A 26,247-nucleotide genomic window follows, 5' to 3' on the forward strand; every position below is an offset into this window, starting at 1 on the left:
GGAAATAAAAGTTACGAAGTGGGGCAGTGTCGTGTGAAACTGGGATGAATACTAATTGAAGTGGGAAAGCTGAAAGTGAAGTGATTCTAACGTTGTGACTATTCTTTGAGATGTATGTTGCCAGTGTGATGTATTTCATGTAATTTAAGTATGTGTGGTTTGCATGGGAGAGTAACAAGATAGGTTCAGAGGCAGTGGGTTATGCATGTTCCTTTTTGTACCGCTCGGTCTGGAGTAAATTTTCGTGATGATGGGTGTGAGAGTCGAAGTGTGATATATAGCAAAAGATCCACCATCCTATCCAGAAAGTGCACTGTAGCGTTAGATAATTACGAAACCATAAGACAGAGAATCACCAATGTAAAGCCGTGCCCACTGGGCGGAGTTTCTCATGTGTAATTGTTGTAGAATATGTACTGGTGTGTTTAGGTTATCTTTGAACCATAATATAATTTATCGGAATAAAAAAGGTAGTGAAAAGAAAAAGATTGGTGGCCTTGTTCTTCAAATAGTGTGTAGTCATGATACCCAGAATTTATAATGTGTGCGCCATTCATATTCAGTGCGATGGCCACGTGTTGGTCAAAGCCGTTGGGTAAGAAAGAAAATGTTGTATTGCCAGAGCGTAGTGAACCATCAGAGTTGTGTAAATTACTAATAGTCAGATGTGCGTTATCCGTTTGCGTTGCGTAATATTCAAGCAAGAGAATAATTTGTAGCTTAATTGTGGGTACTAGAGCTCATAATCAGTCATTGATGCTACACGAGAAATAACAACAAATCCACTCGCTTGGCAGACCACTCATCTTGCAGGCCTGACTGCTTGATGCCACAGTATGAGCAAGGCATGTGGGTGCCTCTCACAGTTATTGACGAATGTAGTGTTAATAGATCTGATATTTAGATAAAAATGAACTCAAAATCAAATATACTTCATTCAGTTCCGCTCAGAGTAAATCGGGACGTTGCGCAGCCAGCCACACCAGTTGCTCCTTTGCAGGCGAGATGACTTCGTCCCCGTGGTCCGCGCTGCTGCCGCTGCTGGTGCTGCTGGCAGTGGGCGGCTGCCGGTCTGCGGACATCTTGTTCGTCGCGCCGACGCCGTCCGTCAGCCACGCGCTGCCCATCGACGCCGTGATCCGCGCTCTGCTGGCCAGGGGGCACCGCGTCACACACATCACGCCGGACCCCATGCAGGTGAGGTGCCGGGCTGAAGCCGGGGAAAACACCGCCGCGTCTCCGTCAGCCACTCGAGACCTCCTGTCGGATTCAGACCTGTTCGAGACTTCAGCAGTACTCCAGCATGCTGGTCCTACACTTTTCCTCACGCCGTCTGCTGGCCATACATTGGATTGTCTTCTTTGTCGTTTCATTTCTCTTGGAATCCAGAAAATGATCTCCATGGTCTGTCTACAATCCTTTCGCCTGGGTTAATGCCTCCATTTCATTTTCATTCCGGTCATAATTAAGTCATTCACTACAGTCTGTTTACTGATCCATATGATTTTCTATCTCGACTGGTGATTTCCAAATTGCATACCGATCAGTCCTCAGCTAACAAATTGTTTTCACCTTAATAGGGCATGCTTTACTGCGAAAAGTAAAAACAGGATATACATGCTGACTGTGAGCTTTCCTTTTTAGACATACGACTGCTCCGTTTTGAAAACCCTATTTAGTTCACCGAAAGCACTCAGTATTGTTTTATTCTACATTCCTGTCACTTCACCTACCAAATAAATTCAAATATTTAATAAGCTTCCTTTAATTTACGCTTATGGTCACAAACTTTTTCTTAACAGATTACTGGTTTCGGTCTTTAATGACCATCATCAGATATGTTTCATAAAGCCCGAAACCAGTAATCTGTTAACAAAAAGTTTGTGACCATAGACGTAAATTAAAGGAAACTTATTACATATACGGGTCACTGTTTTCTCGCGACAATGTGAAAATACAAATATTTATCAACAAATTCCAGCTGCTGGATTTCATTTGCCTATATGCAAACTACTGTTGCTTATAATTACCGAAACATGGCTCAGCATCTGTCTGCATTCGGCAATGGATACTTTTATTCAGTTCTCAGAAATGAAAAAATGGTCCAATGGCTCTGAGCACTATGGGACTTAACTTCTGAGGTCATCAGTCCCCTAGAATTAGAACTACTTAAACCTAACTAACGTAAGGACATTACACACATCCATGCCCGAGGCAGGATTCGAACCTGCGACCGTGGCGGTCGCGCGGTTCCAGACTGTAGCGCCTAGAACCGCTCGGCCACTCTGGCCGGCTCAGAAATGAAAACATATTTCAAGTAATAACTTCTCTAATGAAAGTAGCTCCAAATACAGCTTTTCTCTGTTATGAGCTTAATTTTTCTCGCATTGTTAGTTTCTGTGGGATTCTCTTTGAATTACTGTGCATTGGTATTTGGTCATCTGCAATTAAATCGTGCTCTGTCCCCCAAACCAGTACGGATTTAGAAAGCTTCGCTCGCGCAAAACTGAGCTTGCCATTTTCTCGCGCGATATTCTGCGAACCACGAATAAAGGCTACAGGGAAATTCCACATTCCTATATTTCCGGAAAGTGTTTGACACCGTGGCCCACTGTAAACTGCTAAAGTCCGTTCTTACGCTGCAGGTTTTCTTAAGAGTGTGTCTCGAAGACGACTTAGTACGTAATGGAACTCAGTACATTGTGCTCTACGGCGATGTTCGTCAGACAAGGGTGTCGTTAGGAATGCACAAGGGAAGCGCGACAGGACCGCTTTTATTCTGTATGTACATTAATCATCTGGCGGACAGGGAGAGCAGCAATTTATGGCTGTTTGTCGATGGCGCTGCGATGTACTGAGAGGCGTTGTCGTTGAGTGGCTCTAGGATGATGGAAGCTTACTCAGGCAAAATTTCTAATCGTGTGGTGACTGGTAGCTTCCTAAGCAATAATTATTTTAACGAAATTAGGTCTAAAAACTGATTTTTCTCTGCTGTTATTTCCTTCATTTATCTATGTTGTTAGGTCCTGCAGTATCCTCTTTGCGTTACAGTCCTGTAACGTTCGCTTACAGCATTAGCAGCATGCTGCTTGAGACTGTTATATCCATCAAATATCCAGGGGTATCAGTGCAAAGCGGTTCGAAATGCAACGAGCACGTGAGATCAGTACAAGGAAAGCGAATTATCGGCTTCCGTTTATCGGGAGAATTTTAGGGAAATATAGCTCATCTGCAGAGCAGTGGTGCGACCCTGTCATTGACCTCTGCTCAAGTGTTTGGCGTCCCCATCGGGTCGGTTTAAAGAAAAATATCGAAGTTATTCAGAGGCGCACTGTTATGTTTCTCAGCAGTGGTTAGATCAACACGTGTGTGTTACAGAGATATCCCTTCAGAGACTGGAATTTCTAGACGAAAGACGACGATGTTTTCGTGAAACTCTGCTGGAAACTTCTAGAGAAATGACATTTGTACCGATTGCAGGAAGATTCTACTGTTGGTAACCTACATTCTGCGTAATGAAGGCGAAGACAAGATTAAGGAAATTAGGGTTCCTGTGGAGGCAACAGGCAGTCGTTTGCCCCTCGCTTCATTTGGAAGTTTACAACGTATGCTGCGCCATGAATGAATGCTACGGTGGCTTGCGAGTATGTTTGTAGATGTACTTGTTACTGTAAGTTTTGCTGGAAAGTTAAAGAAATTACGCCGGCCGCTGTGGCCGAGAGCTTCTAGACGCTTCACTCCGGAACCGCGCTGCTGCTACGGTCGCAGGTTCGAATCCTGCCTCGGGCATGGATGTGTGTGATGTCCTTAGGTCAGTTAGGTTTAAGTAGTTCTAAGTCTAGGGGACTGATGACCTCAGATGTTAAGTCCCATAGTGCTTCGAGCCATTTGAACCATTTTGAAAGAAATTACTTTATCTATAAAAGGGATTTTGCTGCACAAAAATATTTCGCGACTATATTTCACTATTAGTATTTCGAAATGTCTGTTCTCCGGTTTATTCGCAGCTGTTGTAGGATTGTAAACACAAAGACAACAAACTTTACCATAGGTTTCACTTTCTCCCTTCATCAAAGACAGTGTTTACTTCGCTGCTGTGTGTCCAGTTCCTGTTGATGTTTAGTTGTTTTCATATCAGTTATTACATTTTTACAGAACTGAATAAAAGTGTCGACTATTAAGGTAAATACATTGTTTGTTCTTTGTGAAAATCTTTCTTTTGCTAACCGTGCCTGTTAGTAGTTAGTGCCTTTAGTAGTTTGAATATTTTATTTAGCTGGCAGTAGTGGCGCTCGCTGTATTGCAGTAGTTCGAGTAACGAAGATTTTTGTGAGGTAAGTGATTTGTGAAACGTATAGGTTAATGTTAGTCGGGGCCATTCTTTTGTAGGGATTTCTGAAAGTCAGATTGCGTTGCGCTAAAAATATTGTGTGTCAGTTTAAGCACAGTCATGTATACATTTTTCTAAGGGGACGTTACATATGTCGACCATTAGCCGAGGATACCTCACTGGAATCTTCTGATTTTTTCTTGTAGTTTGTGTAATTAGTGTAGCTATTGTTTATTGCTAGCGCGTAATTGTAGAGAGAATCTCCTTTGTAGTTCTAGTTTTTCATTGTTGTACAGTAAGACAGTTGTGGCATGCATGTAGATTTGCACCAATTATTTCGCAGCTGCGCTTGCGATTAACTAGATATTATTTTCAGTGCTATGTTAATGTGTTTTCTTATTTTTGCTCTTCAAATTGTGCTTTTCTGTGTTATCGTGTTAAATATTGTGACAATAATGGCGTGTGAAAAACGTAACACTAGGCTCCAAAGTAAACTGAGAAATAATAGTGACGACGAGCGTAGCTTATCAGCACCACTGTGTAATGAATTAACAGACATTCAAAGTAGTAATTTGGTAATAGTGCATAGGGGAATGGAGTGGGCGGCAAATAATGGTGTAGACAGTGAAACAAGTAGTGAGCAGGGAAGCGTCATCGATCTATCGGTCAGCAACAGCTCGCCTCAGGAATCCGAAATGACAGAACACAATATTGCAAATACTGTAGACTCAGGTTTTGGGTCCTCATCGTTTTCTCAAATGAGTCAAGACACATTTTCTGCTTGTCAAAATGTGAATGTTGCCGGTGAAAATGCACTGCCAAAAAGCATAGAGAAGCAGATTCCAGACACTAATACATTATTATTGCAATTAATGCAACAAATGGAACAAAATCAGAGACAAGCACAGCAAAAGCTTCAAAAGTTAGTTAGACATCACATTTGAACAAACACGTGAAATTTAACTACTGAGTTACATAACATTGAATCGAAATGTCAAAAAGTCTGTAATGACGTAAAAACAGAAATTTGTGAGCATTTTCAACCTATTTTTTCGCAGCATGAAAATGCATTACAGAATCACGAAGCAGCCATAAAAGAACTGCAAACTATTGTTCATGTAAATCATGAGACCTTACAAGCTAAAATTGACTCAGTTGCATCTACCGATTCGGTTACGCAACTTGCAAAAACTCAGGAAAACTTAAAGGACACAGTAGATACTCTGAAAATTGGTTCAGAAAGACACATGGAGGAAATTAGTTCATTATCGGAGAAAGTAGTCGAACTTGCGGATCAGCTAAATAATTTATCTACGAAGGTAGATGATAATCTGAATGACACAAAACCGGTAGTCTTTAATGACACAGAAGAGTGTGAACAAATCAGGAAATTCAAACAAAGTCAGAATCAAATTAATACGCAACACCAAAGAGAAATCCAAGAAGTACAAGATCAGCTGACACAGATAATACAAGAATTACTTATTTCAGAGGACACTCGCGCTCCAATACGGGAAGAGGGACATAGAAATACGGAACAGCCACAAAATAATAACACAGGGCACTTCGGAAATTATGAAAGAAATTGGCAAGTTACACCGAATTTTGAGATGGAACCGCCGAAACGACGTAACAATGACCGACATGCGTCTCGCCGACATGATGATTTTGACTATAAGCTGTTCATTACTACACGTAAATTCAAAACATTTAAGAATTCTGGCAACGACATTCATCCACAAGCATGGCTCCATCAATTCTCTCATTGTTTTCCTCCCAACTGGTCTTTAGAGCACAGATTAGAATTTATGTGTGGTTATTTAGAGAATGAACCAGCTGTAAGAATGCGATCGGTCATTCACGTTTGCCACAGTGGAGAATTTTACCATGCCTTCCTCTCGGCATATTGGTCTCAAGCCACACAAGACCGAGTAAAACATAGCATCATAATGATCCGAATTTTCCAGTCTTGTGAAATATTTTGAAGACATGTTGCACAAGAATCAGTACCTCTCAAACCCATACAGCACCTCAGAACTCATCCGCATTTGCTTAATCAAATTACCTGAACATTTACGACATATTATTTTGGCAGGAGGTTGCAAAGACGACACTAAAGCTTTTCAGGGACTCTTACAAGAATTAGAAATTGACACTGACAATCGCGGAACGCGAAAACAGGAACACAACAATTACAGGTCACATCCGTCGCAATTCCGCAATGAAAGAAATAATAACGATACACGACAAGGCTATTCTCACAACACAAATCGTGACCACAACAGACACCACCCGTATGACAACCGTTGGCAGAGTAGTAATAATTACAGGGAAAGATCACCTCTCTGTGGTAATGACTATCACAGAGACAATCGGAGAAACAGACAATATGGGAACCAAAATAAATATTATCAAGGGAGACAGAATAACTTTAGACGCAACGGTCCAGCGCGCAGTTACGATTCCGGGAGAAATTCTCCACCACGTGACCGACAAGAAAGAAACTATGGAATCTACCGACATGACGACAGACGATATGATCCTAGCGACAGACCTGAATTGCATCAGAACTGGCGGGATTCAAACAGGGCAGGGCCCTCTGGACAAGGTGAATTTGTAGAAGTTAGGTCTCCAAATCCCAATAACGACGCGCGCCAACAAAGAGACAATAGGCAATGACTCATACCGCTAGCAGCCACAAAACGTACGTATGAAACTGACGACGCAGCTGCCGTACCTAGTAATTACGTAAAAATGGAAGACATTAGGGACATCTTACTCCAGGAACATGACGTAAAACATAACAACATTGCATATCCTGTAATTCACATTACAGTAAATGACTCTGGCAGTCCCATTTCAGTAATTAGTGAAACAGCCTTTAGCAAATGCAGCAAATCGAACGATTGTCCCACACTTCCGTTACGTAAGATTAAATTACAAGGTGCAATCTTTGGAAAAAGTGCAGATGTACGCCAACAAACCTACTTAGAATTCTTTTGTCAAAGCCACAGCTTTTCTATGACCTTTCTTATTGTTCCATTATTGTCGACGGAAATTATATTGGGAGTAGACTTTTTGAATGAATACAAAGCAATCTTAAACTTTCATGATGCTGAAATAAGTTTAGAGAAAGAAAGTAAGTCAATAGCTTTGAAATTTGAAGATTTGCTCTCAAACCATGACGAGTTAATTAATTAATAGTTCGGAATTTTCTACGGAACTAGACACCAACGATCACTCTGCAAGTACTGACAGGGATGATATCGACGGCATATTTGAAACTAATGAGTTAATTCAGAATAAAATTCAAACAATTGAGAATTGTAATGACACTGATAGGCAGGACCTTTTTGAGATTTTACAAGCACATTCCACAGTTTTTACTCACAAAACAGGAACAATCAAGGGATTTCAATACCAATTTCGTGTTCGCGAGCATACTAAATTTTGTGTTAGAACATACTTAATTCCAGCACATTATAGGGACCGTGTTAGAACAGAAATACAATCTACGCTGGACGAGGGCATTATTGAGCCTGCAGTAAGCTCAGACAATAATCCATTACATGTTGTTGAGAAGAAAAATGGATCGATCAGGCTTGTCTTAGATTCGAGACAAATCAATATTATCATCATTCCTGAAACAGACAGGCCGCAAACGATGGAAGAACTTCTTTAAAATTTTAATGGTGTAAAGGTGTTGTCTTCTATTAACCTCAGATCCAGCTTTTATCAGATTGAACTTCATCCAGAATGTAGAAAATACACAGCTTTTCTTTGTTTCGGCGTTTGTTATCAATTTCGGAATCTTCCTTTTGGTTTGAACATTTCTTCGGCAGCGTTCATTCGCGGGCTAAATTCCATATTACCTGATTTCTTAAAAGTCACATCACCTTATATGTGGATGATATTCTAATAGCAGAAGCCTCATGGGAACAACATAATCGCATCCTCAACAATTTGTTACGTATTTTTGCAGAATCTGGAATTACAGTTAACTTAGAAAAGTCTGAATTCGGTAGATCAAAGGTGAGGTTTTTGGGACATATTATTTCTTCTGAAGGCATTGAGTCTGCAGTTTTCTAGGTCTCGTAAATTTTTACCGTCGTTTTCTGAATATGCAAATTCTAGTTACACCAAAACTTTGTTCTCTCACTGGAAGGAATGCTATTTGGAACTGGGACGAACAAACACAGTTCCAATTCAATTCTTTGAAAGAGTCGCTACTTAACGCGCCAATAGTAGCTCATCCAGATCTCTCACAAGATTTTTGCCTTAGCACGGATTCTTTTAAAGTGGTGCCCATTTATTTCAAGAAGCCATAGAAAATGACACTACTGTTCAGAAAACCATTGCTTTTGCTAGCCGAGTGCTAGCAAAATCTGAAAAAAAAATTATTCCGTTACTGAATTAGAAGCTTTAGCTATCGTTTGGGCATATAACAAATTCCTTTCCTTTCTTTCTGGTAAGCACGTAAAAGTATACAGTGATCATCGTGCATTATAATTTCTTATGTCTTCAAAATTAAATCATGACAGGTTAAAACGTTGGGCATTGTTTCTACAAGAATTCCACTTCACAATAGTCTACATTCCCGGCAAGGAGAACATTGTTGCGGACGCACTGTCACGCGCACCGTCTGGGCTTGAGAAAAGTAACACAGAAGGAAACCTCGAGAAAAATTTCACTATTCTTTACATTCAGAAAGTCGCCTTTGAAAATTTCATCACCTCATCTTTAAAGGACATTGCTCATGAATAAGATAAAGATCCGATTTGGAAAAACATCAAAAGTAATTGGCATGAAAAGCTGCATACTCAGATTCGGCATTATTATCTGGTTAGAAACCACATAGTCTTCAAACGCTGCACTGTTGATGACAAGCTATGGGTACTTCGCATTCCAGACGATTTTGTTAATAAGCTCAGTTGGTACATTCATTTCAGCTACGCACATTTTAGTCCACGAAAATGTTATCATATTCTTCGAACGACTTGTTGTTTTAACAATATGGAAAAGAGAATTCGAAGAGTGTTGTCTATTTGTAAACTCTGTCAAAAGGCTAAACCATCTACTATCTCACATCGTGCTCCGTTGTTTCCTATCATCCCTTCTAAATTAAAAGAATTTGCTGCTGTTGATCTCTTGGGACCCCTTGTCAGAACATCGAATGGATTTTCGTACGTTCTAGTCGCTGTTGAACTTACTTCAAAATTTGTTTCTTTCACTCCGTTACGTAAAGCCACTGGACGGTCTGTATCTAACGCCTTTGTTAAAAATTTCTTACGTGAAGTTGGACACGTTAGTAAAGTCATTTCAGATAACGGACCGCAATTCAGATCTGGTGTTTGGTCACGCATGCTTTGGAACCATAAAATCAAACCTGTTTTTATTTCATTGTACTCACCACATTGTAGCCCTTGTGAACGGGTTATGAAAGAAATCAATAAGCTTTGCAGACTTTATTGTCACAGAAAGCATCAGCATTGGGACAGATATTTACACTTATTTCAAAACGTGCTGAATGAAATGCCTCATGACTCCACTGCTTTACCACCTATTCTTGTACTGAAGAATGAAGAACCACCGAACAGAATCAGAGAGCTTATACCCTTTCCGAATACACGTAAACTTCGACACAAAGACGTAATCGATTTTGCTAGTAAAAATATAAATTCTGCAGCAGACAAAAAGAGAAAACTACACGGTAAAGCAAATGCAAAGAAATTATATATTAGTCAGAAAGTTCTCATTAAAGCTCATCCATTGTCACATAAGAAGAAACACGAGTCACAAATTCTTTCTGATTTACAATGGACCTTACAGAATCCGACGCATACCACATGATAATTGCGTTGAAGTTGAAACTCGGCGTACTAGGAAGAGTAAAGGTTTACACCACATTTCACATATAAAACCGTTTATTGAAAGATAATCTTCTTTTTAACTTTGTCTTTGCCATAAAATTTTTCACTTCACGCTACTAGTACAATTTATCACACTGAGAAACTGTTAACATGTAACAATGTTTTGAAGTTAACCATCCAGTCTAGAACCTAGGGAACATATTTAGACAGTATTTACGAGTGCATTGTTATAGTGAACAGACGACACAGAGTTATTGTGTGTGTACATTCTTGCTTGTTAGTTGCACGATTACGTAACGACTATAAGGCTTACATACTTAGAACATATACCGGTACTGCTAATGAGATTTTAACGCAACATTTTGCTTTAGTTGAAAATACATTCTGGATTTAAAGTACTTTCTGAGAGATACCAGATGACACAGTGGTTAGTTTATTTGACAGCTACACAATTATATCACGACACTACTAATGAGTGATATAATTTATATTATTGCTTTTGCACTATATCTGTTTTATATCTGCACAGTTTTTCTGTATTATTGTGGAAAGTAAAACATGTTTCAGTATCAACTTTTGCGGTATAGCTACAATGAGACAGCCTTTTCCGTAGCACAACAATACGTTACAGCACAGTACTATCTTCATCACGGCAATAAGAGTAATAACTAAGATATCTATACGCAAAGCATTTCACTTTTGTTTATGACGAGGTAAGTACATTGACTTCAGCAGAACTTTGCTTACAGTGGACGATAACTACACTTCCCCAGAATTATCTTATAGCAAGACGCACATTTAGCGCTACAGGACACGCATTTGAGTGATTAATTTTGTACTTCAAACATTTATTTTTAAAGATTTTTGAATTACAAAGAAAGTTTTCCATGATACATTTCATTCCATTGCTGTAATCTGTAACATCTGAGGGTATAATTACATTAATCATCAGGGGGGGGGGGGGTACATGCTTACTTTGTGTACCATGTGTTCAGCAAGCACAAGGAGCCCTAGCTAATATGGTATTTGCTTATACAACTTTACACATCAGTACCATATTTCTCTAACACGTAAATTACACAACTATCTGATAATTTAACTGAGAGAGACAAACATGTTTTTTACAACATCAGTGACAGATGTTTACGCAATTACACAGTTGGATAACTTCACACTTTTTTGTATATTGTATGTACTTTGTGAAGTGTTTATATTTTTTCGGAACCATTGTGATACTATGAGAGCTTTGAGTAATGTACTTGGTAAGGGATCATGATTTTTGAAGTACGTTTGAGGTAGATGACTTTATTGAAGGTCTTGAAATTACTGAAAGAAGCTGCGACTATTCTGAGATGTGATTGATCTGTTATGATGTTATTATTATGATGACGATGTGTATTATGCTGTTGAGGTATGTTTATGATCAATAAGCTGAGAATCGTACTTTAAAGAGTTATGAAATGTGTGTAAATGCGTGAATGTATCACAATGCCGACGAAAATTTTTTGGACACTATTATATTTAAAGGATTTTGTTTCTACACATTTGTAACGCAAATTCTCGACCTGTGAAATTTTTATATGAGACTGTCACTGTAGTGCAAACTGGTGTCGTAAATATTTCGGTAAGAAAGTTAAGTGACCGTCACGTAATGCGTAATGGGCACCCAGCTGCGCGACAGTCGCCTGGAAAAAAGCCATTAGTGTGTGCCTTTCAGAGCCACAATTGGAGAAAAAAGGCCATTATCCTCGCTATTGACATTTCTTTGTAGAAAGCATCGCAAATACGACATGCTCACACTTGAAAATATATGATTAGACTGTGGAGCTCTTAATTTATGATATTTACTAAAATGCCTAATGAAATGATGAGAAACATTTTACATCTATTGTCTTTCTAGTTGAGAGATTGCTCATTTTGTTTAATATCTGGTTTCCAGCTGTGTTGCAGCATTGGTTTTATAAAATAAAATTAAGTGCATTTGCTAATGTGAACACTTTCTGCCAACAGATCTAATAAATAATAATTTTATGATCTATATTCTTCGAAAAAGGAGCACTTGGAATGGAAAGAACAATAAGAAGGGATTAATAACAGTAACTGCATACATAATTTTCTTTTCAACTACTTGGTAATGTTTTTGGCAGAGTAAGTTATCGTGATGCATCACTCTAGTGTTAAGATGTGACATAGGTATTAAACATGGCCATTTTTACTGTAATATTTTTTTCTGCTTGAGCTTTGTCATGGTTAGATATAAGTTATTGCCTTTGCTGCTGCGGTTTGCCAGGCATAGTGCTACTGAATGTCACGTTGTATTACTCTGTTAAGCCAGTTTTACTACTGATTTATTTTTCTTGTTGCTGCACATTGCCTCATATTAGTTGTAATGTTACATTTGCTTGGTAATTAAGATTTACTGTAGCTTGCTTTGCCAATTTCCATTTTTTTGTCATTTCTGTTTGTATTAATTGTTTTGTGCTGCTGCATTGCCTCGTCCCTTAGTTTATGCATCTGAGCTCAGTAGATTTAAGTTAGCTTAAGATGGGGTAGGCTATATGTGAGAACGAGTTGTGATGAATTGGAAGAAATGCATTGAGAAGCTATAAAGAAATGGTTTGGCCAAAAAAAGAATTTTGAAAGAAATATGAATAGAACACAGAAAGCAGGTATAGATAAGACTTTTTGGGAATAATGATGAGCGAAGGGAGATCTCCAAGAAGTAAAGTTTTGTTTGCAAAATACTGCAGTAAAACGAACCCTGTCCTTTCCTTCTGTATTATTTCGCTATGTGTTCGTGTACCCTTGTGTATTTGTGTTCTTCCTGTCTTTATATGTTTATCTGATAAGGCTTATGTCGTAGACCTTTTCCAATACTCAGCTACATTCACTATGGTGAGGAATACTGTTATCCTCAAATATAATTTGCATTAACAATATGTCATTTTGTTTGTAAAGATGTTTACACATTGTTAATTCTCTGCTGTTTCAATTCTCATGTGTGAAATTAATGTTTCGGAAACTATTCTCATTATTTTATGTATTTACTTATGTCATAATTCCTGTAACACTGATGTATATGTTTATTTCTATTCTTTTGTAAAGCCTCTATTACTACAAATGTTATCTGTATTATTATGTTTTAATGATGTTTTCTGTATCTTTGTAATTGTATTCTTGTGTTATAAAATTGTAATGGACACCAGTTCAGCAAATTAAGTAACTGGTAAGCATTCATTTCACTGCGCACATTTCTGTTGGTCATAGTATATGGACAATATGTGAGAAATAGAGACTGATAGTGTTTGCACGTGTGTTAATAATTCAGCAAGGGACTGGTTAACAGCTTTGCTGGTTCTAAGGACAATTAAAAAAAAAACTTTGTGAGTGCACAAGTGGTGGTTTATGGACTTCCTATATTCTTCGCAAGACTCTTCGATGGTGATTGTGCACCTGCACTGTCGCAACATATGACTGCTGACCGTCTCTACATGGACTACAGTGGGTCTGCATCTTTGATGGCCCACCAATACCATTTTTTCTACAAGGACTGCAGTGGGTCTGCACCTCTGGTGGCCCACCAATACCATAATCTCTACCAGGACTACAGTGGATCTGCTCTGTGATGACCTACCTACCAGTATTCTTCAAAACTTCGAATGACTCTGCTGTGGGTTTGCTCTGTTATGACCCATTACCTGTCTGCATGTCAAGAGTCAGCACTGTCTTTACGTTGGAAGGACAACACTACTTCTTCAAGACTGCATGGAAATCCACTACTTCCGTGTGCATTTTCTTTTACTGCTCAGACTTTGAGAAAAACACTGCAATTTTACTGTGATGGACGATCAGGACTGTCTTTATGGACTGTGATAAAAGTTTAGCTTTTGACCAACATTGTATCGATAAGTGTGTGCATTTGATTTCTTTGTTATTGTAATTATGAAATTTTTTTCAAATCTGTATTGGCCACTGCCCAAAACAATTTGTAAAATTTTTTGTGGGGAGCATGGGGGCTATGTAAGTAGGCTGTTTAGGTTTTTATATTGGTAACGCCACGTAGCGCTCTGTATGAAAATCACTGGCTGTGCTGTGTGCCATCTGTGGCTGGTTTGCATTGTTGTTGGCTATTGTAGTGTTGGGCAGCTGGATGTTAACAGCACGTAGCGTTGCGCAGTTGGAGGTGAGCCGCCAGCAGTGGTGGATGTGGGGAAGTGAGGTGGCGGATTTTTGAGAATGGATAATCTGGAGGAGTGTCCACCAGAAACAGTACATTTGTAAGAATGGATGTCATGAACTGCTATATATATTATGACTATTAAGGTAAATACATTGTTTGTTCTCTATCAAAATCTTTCTTTTGCTAACTGTGCCTATCAGTAGTTAGTGCCTTCAGTAGTTTGAATATTTTATTTAGCTGGCAGTAGTGGGGACGTTACACAATGTCTTCCTACCAATAATTCAGTGCTTGCTGCAACAAGGCAAGGCAGATGAAGGAAGGGGACAGGCAAGATAGCCGACGTGTTAAAGCTTCACAAGGTAACAGATATTAAGTCATTGGCTACCTTGTGAGGTCACTGGCAGAGAGATGCAAAACTGCTTAGGAAGGCCAGTGAATAGATGGTGGACAATCGGATTATAAAAATCTGCTTACGAGGGGAAAACCTTACTGCCACGGTGTATAGATCAGTATCGCTGACGAGTGGCTGTTTCAGTATCGTAAAGTGTATTAACCTCAAATATTATGATGGTGGAGGCAAAGAAAGCTTGTCATAACGAAACATCGTTTGTACACGGAAAACTGCTAGTGTGAGAGACAGATTGCTTTAGTCATGCACGACACTCTGCAAACAGTGTATCCGGCGGAACAACAAGTGGATCCCGTCTTCGTGGATTCCCGAATCGCGTTACGCTGTACATGATCGTCCACTACTGACCAATACCTGTGTCTGACCGGCTGAATATTTGATTAAAGGGAGCCAGTACGCTATATTGAACGGCGAATGTTCAGCAGAAACGAAAGTGACATCGCGTGTGTCCCAAGGAAGCGTAATACGAAACCTAATACTCTGCCACTTAGGATCCCTAATATTGACACGAAATCGCCATACACTGTGTGGCATCTTTGCAGACGATAAACGTAGATTTGTTTTTTTGATGGTGTTTCCTCGCGTCTCACTACTAACGTCCCTTAGTACCAGTGGAGGTTGAATAAACAGGTACATCAGGAGTTGGGCGCGTCAAAAGTTTTGCTGTCCTCTGAAGAACCCACAAGGGCGCGAGCAGAAAGTTGGGAGAAGCAGGGAGCCGTCCAGAAGGGTGTGCGGTGCTGCGGTGCCCTCCGTGTGAAACTGTTGAGGCTGCGCAGTTGGTTGCTGAGCGACAGTTACCTTCCTCTCTGCTCCATGCACAGTTGTTTGGCGATATCAACGTGTCGTAGGTGGTTTTGCACTTCCAACGAGTTGAGGCGAGGATTGAAAGATTGATAAATGGATAAAAGTAGCACGTAGGGTGTAAGAAATAAGTGAAACAAAGTAGCAATGAGGTGGTTAGCCCCTTTTCTCTACGTAATGGAAACCAATTTGTGCAGGCTTATTTACGTTGTCTTATACTAGACAGACGAGACTACGACATGATGATAATTCACAAAAAACTGCTGATGCCATTTGTGGATACAGTGTTCTTCTTGATGACACCGAAAGAAAAATACGTAACTCCTTGTGCCAAAGCATTTTGCTCTGTTAGAAAAATAAAACTAAATGCACTCGAAAGCCATGAAGTGTACTTAACCAGAACAAAGTTCATGAATATTTATTAGGTATCAACACTCTTATACAGGGTGATTTTTCCACGGTGTACAAACTCTGGGGATTGATCGATGAGAGGATACAGAACAAGTAAGGTCTAACGGACTTATGTCCGGAAATACATAGTTTCCATGCAAGAGACCATTTATTCGATCATGGAGAAGGCGGTATAATACTCGCTGTACCATGCAGTCACAGTTACAGTATGTGTGGTTTCCTCCAAGAGGGTGATACTATTCCTCGTATGTCATACCTTAGCGCCCTCGCCTGCCATAGCAATTGAAAATGTTGTGTCCCATTGACTTCTCTTGCGGACTTCTCTTGCGGACTTCTTTTTGTGGATATGATACAGTGCTGTACACAATGGCTGCATATTCGAATCAAGAGCTTGCCGAAACGATGTTTATTTACGGAAAGGCAAATGGCAACGGACGGCGGGCAGCAGGGTTGTATCAGGAGACGTATTCCCGCCAACTACTAAAGCATTCAACGTTTACAACAGCGTTTCGCCGTTTGTCTGAGACAGGGCCGTTTCAGGAAGCAGGATATGAAGGACGTACCCGAAATATTCGAACACCAGACTTGTGGGTGGGGGGGGGGGGGGGGGGGGGGACGTGATTAACACTGTGCAAGGCGAAAGCCGTGTCAGTAGCAGGTAATTTACCAACCAGTACAGGGTAAGCGAGACGACCGTGTGCAACATTCTCCATGATAATTGCTACTACCCTTATCACTTACAGCTTATACAGGGCTTATGAGGCCACCTTTAGGAGGAGCGGTATCTTCAACTTCTATAACAGCCGTCTGTAAGATAGAATGCATAAATCCCATTGTATGGTGACAGCGAATCATCAGCATCGGTGCATCCGGAATGTGTGGGCCGGGATAACTGGCGCCCGTATTTTGAGACCAGTGCTCCTTCGAAGTCGCCCAGCAGGCCGGAACTATCGGCGTTTCTTGCGGATGACTTTGCCTCCGCTGCTCGAACAAGTGCCATTGATGATCCGCAGGGTTATGTGGCTACTACATGATGGTTCTCCAGCCCACTTCGCCGTGAACGTCCGGAAACATTTCAATCGTGTCTTCCCTGGCCGATGGATCGGGGGAGGGGATCCAGTTGCGTGGCCTGCTCGTTCACCAGATCTTAACCCGTGTGATTTCCGGTTATGGGGCCATCTCAGAAGCATCCTATGTGCAGAGCCCAGTCCAGATGTGGAGACAGTGGAGCCTTTGACACACTTCGGATGCAGTCTGGTCGATGTGAACGTGTGAGACAGAAAATGCTACGGCGCATACACGCATGCGTTAAGGCATATGGAAACCATTTTCAACACATACTGTAACTGTGGCTGCACCGGCCAGCCGGTGTGACCGAACGGTTCTAGGCGCTACAGTCTGAAACCGCGCAACCGCTCCGGTCGCAAGTTCGAATCCTGCCTCGGGCATGGATGTGTGTGTTGTCCTTAGGTTAGTTAGGTTTAAGTAGTTCTAAGTTCTAGGGGACTCATGATCTCAGATGTCAAGTCCCGTAGTGCTCAGAGCCATTTGTGGTTGCACGGTATTAGACCACAGTCTCTGTAACAATGTATGATTGAATAAATGGTCTCTAGCATGGAAACGGAGCACTTCCGGACATAAGTTCATTAGACCTTTCTTGTTCCATATCCTCTCATCGATCAATCCCTAGTGTTTGTGTATGGTTGACAAAATCACCCTGAATAACATTCTTCAGTAGTTTACCTTATTCTTGATTTCTTTTACGTTACTTACCAGATTTTATCAAAACACAAATGGGAGTTCGAATCGTGTTTCTCCTTATTTTCAATATTTAGGAACAAGACTCTCCATTAACTATTATTACATTTGGTTATACAGTCATGCTCATAAATTAAGGATAATTGCAGAATGTGGTGCCACACAACGTGGCACTACACAAAACTGGCGCTCATAGCATAGGCACATAGGGAACACACATGACACAGAACTGTAAGTCCACTGTATTGGTGATAACTTGAGAAAACCGTCCCGAAACACATGTGCTACAAAACGCCACTGTTTCCTGCGATGTACCCCGACATCAATATGGGATATGATCACCATGCACACGTACACAGGCCGCACAACGGGTTGGCATACTCTGGATCAGGTGGTCAAGCAGCTGCTGTGGTATAGCCTCCCATTCTTGCACCAGTGCCTGTCGGAGCTTCTGAAGTGTCCTAGGGGTTTGAAGACGTTCAGCGATACGTCGACCAAGGGCGTCCCAGACGTGCTCGATGAGGTTTAGATCTGGAGAACAGGCAGGCCACTCCATTCGCCTGATATCTTCTGTATCTAGGTAATCCTCCACGATGGCAGCTCGGTGGAGCCGTGCGTTATCATCCATCAGGAGGAAGGTGGGGCCCACTGTACCCCTGAAAAGGCGGACATACTGGTGCAAAATGACCTCCCGATACACCTGACCTGTTACAGTTTCTCTGTCAAAGACATGCAGGGGTGTATGTGCACCAATCATAATCCCATCCCAAAAAATCAAACCACGACCTCCATACAGGTCCCTGTCGAGGACATTAAGGGGTTGGTATCTGATTCCTGGTGCACGCCAGATGAAAACCCGCCTAGAATCACTGTTCAGACTATACTCGTCCGTGAACATAACCTGGGACCACTGTTCCAATGACCACATGCTACGTTCTTGACACCTGGTTTTACGGGCTCTCCTGTGACAAGGGGTCAGTGGAATTCACTTTGCAGGTCTCCAGGCGAATAAACCGTGTCTGTTCAGTCGTCTGCAGACTGTGTCTGGAGACAACTGTTCCAGTGGCTGTCGTAAGGTCCCGAGAAAGTCTACCTGCAGTCTCCGTGGTCGTCTGCGGGCACTGATGGTGAGATATCGGTCTTCTTGTGGTGCTGTACACTGTGGACGTCCCGTACTGTAGCACCCAGACACGTATCCGGTCTGCTGAAATCGTTGCCACAATCTTGAGATCACACTTTGTGGCACACGGAGGGCCTGTGCCACGACCTGCTTTCTTTGACCAGCCTCCAGTCGCCCTTGTAATTCTACCCCTTATAAAGTCTTCAATATGTGTTCTCTGAGCTATTTTCAACACACAGTCACCATTAGGACGTCTGAAAACGTCTGGACGCTGCACCGTACTCTGACATGCACCGACACACCTCTGCGTATGTGGACTGTTGCCAGCGCCACCGTGCGACGACTGGAGGTCAAATGCACCGCATGGTCATACCCCGAGGTGATTTAAACCAGCAAACCCCCCACCAGAGCGTTGTTTCACCATGTATCAGCATTCTCCTTAATTTATGAGCATGAGTGTGTACTAATATTCTGTTGTTCTACATCTCATCTCCCTTAAACGTTATTATATCTACCGCGTATCGTATTGGAATTAAAGATGTGCTTTCGTCGACAGCGACAAAATTTTACTTTTTCTTTCTCTATTACCCACAACAATATTTATTTCGAAGTAGTGGATGCTAGTACACGCAGATCTTGTGGGACTACGTGGGCTCTCTTCTGTATGGACGCTTTCTTGTATTTCAGCTCCAGGACACAAAGTACAAGGCGATTGACCTGTCTTCGTCCTACTCGTTCCTGCAGCAGCTAAACAAAACAGTGCTGGCCGACACGTGGCCGATGAAACTGGCTGAGGCGTACCACGAGCTGGGGGTCTTCTGCTGCACCGATGAGCTCAAAAACCAAGCTCTACAGGACTGGCTAAAGTAAGTGGCCAGTTCATGCCATATAGCCTAATGTGCAGTTCACATGTCGCGTAAGTACTAACACAGAATGGTGAAAATAATGAAATTTTTTGCGGAATTCATTCCCAACGAGAAAATCTAGCAACACATACGAAGACCGACAATAATATTTTGAAAGAAGTCCAGCAAGTAACGTATTGATAGCCCTGATGAGCACCAGAGGGACCAGCATGGTCCACTGAAAACCGTCAGAGTAGGTCAGAGAGGCTCATCACCGATCAGCCGCAAAAGATGAACGGTGTTTTATTTACTACAACTACCAAGCGCCATTTGGAACAAACATGATGCTACGTAATTACGTACTGAAACAGCAGAAGATTAATTTGCATTCGTTGCCTTAAAGTTATGTCAAACAGCAAATGAAACTAAGTAGACCTAGAAGACGCGCTACATATCAACATGTAGCTCGTCTTATAGGTCTACTTAGCTTCACGTGGGCTCCCGAGGCCCACCGCACGGCGTCCATGGAGACGAGGCGCTCGCCGGAGTTTGTCTTGGTTGTGACTTAATACCTATGTACTGCATTTTTAAAATGTGACTATGCCTATTCAGGCTGTTTTAGTTTTACTTCTAGACCATGCCCACGTAGACATATTATAGAATCGCGTCTATCTTCTGAAGAAGGCTCAATTACTTGGGCTGAAACCTATGTAAAGGTTGGTTTCATTACCGCAATCGAGGCTGATAGTTTCTTATATATTAGATTATCACGATTGCTGACTGGGCTGCAAATCGACACTAACAGTCGCTGACGTCCTAGCCACAGTGAAACCCTAACACGAATCACAGCAAAATATCTCTTACATAGTTATAATGAACGAAACGCACATCACTAATCGATAACGAAGCACATAGAGAAGCCGGCCGGAATGGCCGAGCGGTTCTAGGCGTGTGTCCTGAGATGTGAACAATCACATAAGTTGGGTGCGCCCCCTTGTCAAGGGAGCCCCCAGTTAGAAGGAGCGCGCCATCGGAGATGCTGGTAATCATGGGGGATTTCCTCACGATGAGTCAATCATCTTCCCACTCAATGCCTACAAAACGTAAACGTAATGACGCTAATGATTCAAAGACCCTTACCACTGCACCACTGTTCCTCATGATCTCACGTGCTGAAGATGGTCAGTCCTTCACCGTAGTAAATTCGTTTATTATTCAGAAAGGTGTTGATGCAATTGCTGGCCCTGTGAAATCCTGCTCTCGTTAATGGAATGACAATTTGCTTTTGGAGACCACTTTTGATTTTGGAGCACAAAAACTGCTTGCTGCCTCGCTTCACCACGGTAATACTGTTCGTGTTGAGGCCCATAGAACTTTGAATTCTTCCCATGGTGTAATTTACACCAGGCTGCTCCACAGTCTTTCCAAGGGCGAAATCCAATCTTATCTCTTTGACCAGGGTGTCATTGACATCCATGGCGTAATGAAAAAGGTAAATTCCTCCTTACTGCCCACCCACACTCTTTTTCACCTTCTATAGGGTGCTGCTTCCGTCCTAGATAAAAATCAGGCTATGAAATTCACAGTCCGGCCGTACATTCCGAAACCGATGCCCTGCTGTCAGTGTCATCGTTTCAACGACAAAATGTGTAATCTGTGGTACGGATGCACACACGAGGGTGATTGTCCACCTTTTTCTCCCTGCTGTATCAACTGCAATGGCAGCCGTGCCGCCTCCTCTTGGTATTGTCCGATGTATCTTGATGAGCGGGCTGTCCAAGAGATTCGGGTAAAGGAAAAAGTGTCTTACCCAGTAGCTCGCAAATTACTGGCTAGTTGCAAATCCTGTGTTCTCCCATCTGGCACGTATAATTCTGTTCTTGTTATCCCTCATTCCATGAAGGACATGGTCACGCAGATATGCGACCTCAAATTCAGCTCTGAAGTTGTGAAATCGCCCAGTGTCAAGGCAGCATCACCATCCCCCCATCCCGCTGTACCACAAACGGAAACAGTCGCCTCAAGGGGCGAAGCCACCAGCTACACAACCAGTAGGCAGGAAACGATGGGGGGAGTACTCCAGCGAAGACTTCCACCGTCCCTCCAGCCAAACAACGTCCAAGTCTTCCTCTAACTGTACAGTCCACCAAAGGCAAACGGTCTTCTCCTTCGCCAACTCGGAGACCCTCTGCAGTGGTGTCGCCATGTGTTACTTTAGCTTGGCCAGCCTCTGTCTCGCTGGTGGACTCCACAGACCAACTGCACAAGCAATCTGATGCTTCTGTGGGCCCCATGGAACAGGATGCTCCTTCTTCTGTGCTCTGTAGTAGCGACTCTACACTGGCTGTCACTTGGTGGCCGCCAGGTTGACACCCCTACATCTCTTCCTCCTCATGACTGTCCTCCAGCGGAATGTTCACAGCCCTCGGTCCCACAAAGAGGAATTACTGCTGCTTTTAGCATCACAGCATCCCTATGTACTGTCTGTCGGAAACGAAATTGCATCCTCGCGACTACTTTGATTCGTTTTGACCTTCCCCCTGAGGTCTGCATTTCATCTCATGGGGATGTCATGCTGCTCGTACGAGATGACATTCATATTCAGCCCATCTATCTGACTACCTGTCTTCAAACTGATGCAGTTCGCCTTTTCCTTCCCCACCTGACTTTTTCCCTCTGTGCCATTTATGTACCTCCGTCATTCAAAAAATGGTTCAAATGGCTCTGAGCACTATGGAACTTAACATCTGAGGTCATCAATCCCCTAGAACTACTTAAACCTAACTAACCTAAGGACGTCACACACATCCATGCCCGAGGCAGGATTCGAACCTGCGACCGTAGCGCCTCCGTCATTCCTTCAGCTTATTGGGCAGCTTCCTCCCCTTTTTTGCTACTTGATGACTTTAATGCATATCATCCTCTTTGGGGTTCTCCCAGGACCTGTCAGAGAGGTGCTCTCTTGGCTGACCAACTTAACCTCTTCTGGCTTAACACTGGAGCACCCACTTTCCTTTCTGACTCCTCACCCACCTATTCCCATTTTGGACGTAACCATTTGCACTGCCCATTGTGTCAGTGCCTCCAGCTGCATAGAGGTTTTACACTGAAGAACCAAAGAAACTGTTACACCTGCCTAATATCGCGTAGGGCGCCGTGGACATGCAGAAGTGCCGCAATACGACGTGGCATGGACTCGAATAATGTCTGAAGTAGTGCTGGAGCAAACTGACACCATGAATCCTGAAAGGTTGTCCATAAATCCGTAAGAGTACGAGGGAGTGGAGATCTCTACTGAACAGCACGTAGCAAGGCATCCCAGATATGCTCAGTAATGTTCATGTCTAGGGACTCTGGTGGCCATCAGAAGTGTTTAAACTCAGAGAAGTGTTCCTGGAGTCACTCTGTAACCATTCTGGACGTATGGGTTGCCGCATTGTCCTGCTGGAATTGCCGAAGTCGGACATGAATGGATGTAGGTGATCAGACAAGATGCTTATATACAGTCGTATCTAGACGTATCAAGGGCCGCATACTACTCCAACTGCACATGTCCCACACCACTACAGAGCCTCCACCAGCTTGAACAGTCCCCTGCTGACAAGCAGGATCCATGGATTAATGAGGTTGTATCCATACCCGTTCACGTCTATCCGTTCGACACAATTGGAGGCGAGAATCGTCTGAACAGACACATTGTTCTAAGTCATCAACAGTCCAATGTCGGTGGTGACGAGCTCAGGCGAGGCATAAAGCTTCGTGTCGTGCAGTCATCTAGGGTACACGAGTGGACCTTTGGATCCGAAAGCCCATATCGATGATGTTTCGTTGAATGGTTCATACTCTGACACTAGTTGATGGCCCAGCGATGGAATCTGTTGCCATTTGCCGAAGAGTTTCACTGTTGTCAGACTGAACGATTCTCTTCAGTCGTCATTGGTTCCATTCTTGCAGGATCTTTTCCTGGCCGCAGCGATGTTGGAGATTTGATGTTTTAGCAGAGTCCTGATATTGATGGTACACTCGTGAAATGGTCGTATGGGAAAATCCCCACTCCGTCACTTCCTCGAAGTCCCATCGCTCGTGCGCCGACTGCAGTACCACGTCCAAACTCACTTAAATGTTGATAACCTGCCATTGTAGTAGCAGTAACCAATGTAACAACTGTGCCAGACCCTTGTTGTCTAATGGAGGCGATACTGACCGCAGCGCCGTATTTTGCCAGTTTACATTTCTCTGTATTTGAATACGCATGCCTATATCAGTCTATTTGGCGCTTCATTGTAATAGCTCATGTTTGTCAGCTCGCCGTCGATAGCACTGGATACTTAGAAAGCTCCCGTGAGCAGAAAGTTGATGGCAGGTACGTACCGGTATTCAGAACTTAAAAAGCATTAAACACTCCTCGTCTGCCACAGTTATGTGTGTAATTTTCCATATAATTTTATTAGTGATGATCTGATCTTTCTCTTGAAGTCCTCGAATGTATGAGTTGCTGTCTGTTGCGCTCCACACCAGAATAACTTCCTGTTCAGCATTCATAACAATTCACCGCATGTCTTCAAAGTACTCCATAAGCATTTTTAGAGGTATGCATGCAGTAAATCGGCAGTATTCTTCTTCTGTTCTGCCCACAGTCTCGTCTATGAACCATCCTGCACTTCCTAATGAGTTCGCATCAGAGGGTGCTAATATTCTTCTTCTTAAGTGACCCATCCGCCATAGATCACATGTGTGTTCCCACCTTGCGGTTCTGCTGTCAAGTTCTGTGCTGTGCGCTGTGTGCGTTGACTTTAAACCTTACTCCCATCTGTCTTAGAGGTAGTCGAACAATGATTTCCTCACCACGAAAGTCAACAAGTTGGTAACACAGCTCCAGGTAGACTAGTGTCTGGACTGTCACTGGAAGGTATAAAGCGTTGGTAGGAGTCTCAACAGTCTTACACCCCATTCAAACTGATGGGAAGGATCCGTAAGTTGAATAAATCAGTCTATCGTTGAGATACGAGTTTGTTGCAGTGTTACATTCAACACGAATTGTACTGACAGGGAGAGTATCAACTGTCCGATCATATTTGTAAAATTTATTGGGATCCGTCTTAAAAACCTGTTCCCTTGTGAAACCCAGTAGTGCGCCTACTAAACCTTTCTTCTTAAAGTCAATAGATGCAGTCACCCTCCTTTTTCGGACTTAAGTGTACTGATATTTGCACGGAGCTCAATCCCCTTTCCAGACTGTTTAAAAATTTCGTTTGATTCGTAAATATCGTATGCACCAGGTTTAAATTCCATAATTTCGATTTTACCATTAATTTCCAGATGAAGTTTATTGTTAACCTCCGTGATATTTGGTATGATGTATGTCTCCAGTCCAATCAGCACGATACTTCTACCTTCAAAGCTTAAATCAATTGGTGGGAAGTAATTCCTACGAAATACACACGATCATTCGTTTAAGGTCAGAGTGCACAACATTATACAGTAGGTCATGAGTCCACTATGCGCACAAGGTGGCTACAAAGGTAGAGGGGGCTGTGTGGGCGGTTTTTTCAGGTTAGTGTGTCTCGCGAAAACAGAAAAAGGGCTACAGTCACAAAGGGTGCAGCCCGAACACAGGAAGAACGTGCATACAGGAACCATTGGTATAACAGTTGTAAATCGTCGTAGCTGTGTTGGGAAAGTACCAGAGCTCCAAGCGCTAATACAAAGCACTGATGCTCAAATAGTTATAGGCTAAAACGAGGAGACAAGATCAGCCGAAATTTTTGCGAAGAACCTAACGGTGTTCCGAAATGATAGGCTAAACACGATTGGCGGTGGCGTGTTTGTTGCTGTTAGAAGTAGTTTATCTTGTCGTAAAATTGAAGTACATAGTTGCCGTGAGCAGAGGTCATTGTTGGCAATCGGAATAAGATAATAATTGAATCATTTTACGGACCTCTCAATTCAGATGATACAATTGCTGAAGGTTCAAAGAAAACCTCAGTTTGATTTCAAACACATACCCGAACCATATTATTATTGTTGGTAGTGACTATAATTTTCCCTCGATATGTTGGCGAAAATACATGTTTAACTCAGGAGGTACGCATAAAACAACATCCAAATTGTGCTAAACGCATTCTCTGAAAATTATTTCGAGCAGTTAGTTTATGAGCCCACGCGAATAGTAAAAGATTGTGAAAACACACTTGACCTCTTAGCAACAAATAATCCTGAATTAATAAAGAGCATCAAAACGGATACAGGGAATAGTGAACACAGGGGTATCGTAGCGAGATTGAGTATTGTAACGCCCAAATCCTTGTAAAGTAAACGAAAAATACCAGTTGCATTCACAGGATATGTCCTCCCTTGAGGTCAAATATCATTCTGAGGTACAACAGTAATTACTAATTTATCATCAGCAGCCGGCCGGAGTGTCCGTGCGGTTCTGGGCGCTACAGTCTGGAGCCGAGCGACCGCGACGGTCGCAGGTTCGAATCCTGCCTCGGGCATGGATGTGTGTGATGTCCTTAGG

At 42.3% G+C, this 26,247-nt stretch overlaps 1 protein-coding gene across 1 annotated transcript in view; it reads left to right on the plus strand.

The window, feature by feature from the left end:
• The window catches only part of LOC126412433 (UDP-glycosyltransferase UGT5-like), a 161,588-nt gene that overhangs the window by 75,099 nt on the left and 60,242 nt on the right, over window positions 1-26,247 (plus strand). Inside the window, exons 2-3 of the mRNA XM_050082028.1 lie at window positions 1,001-1,197; window positions 19,570-19,748. Coding sequence (XP_049937985.1) covers window positions 1,006-1,197; window positions 19,570-19,748 — 371 coding nt within the window. The 5' untranslated portion in view covers window positions 1,001-1,005. The remainder of the gene's footprint in view (window positions 1-1,000; window positions 1,198-19,569; window positions 19,749-26,247) is intronic.

The sequence above is a fragment of the Schistocerca serialis genome, chromosome 7 (assembly GCF_023864345.2).
Source record: "Schistocerca serialis cubense isolate TAMUIC-IGC-003099 chromosome 7, iqSchSeri2.2, whole genome shotgun sequence".
Classification (NCBI taxonomy): domain Eukaryota; kingdom Metazoa; phylum Arthropoda; class Insecta; order Orthoptera; family Acrididae; genus Schistocerca; species Schistocerca serialis.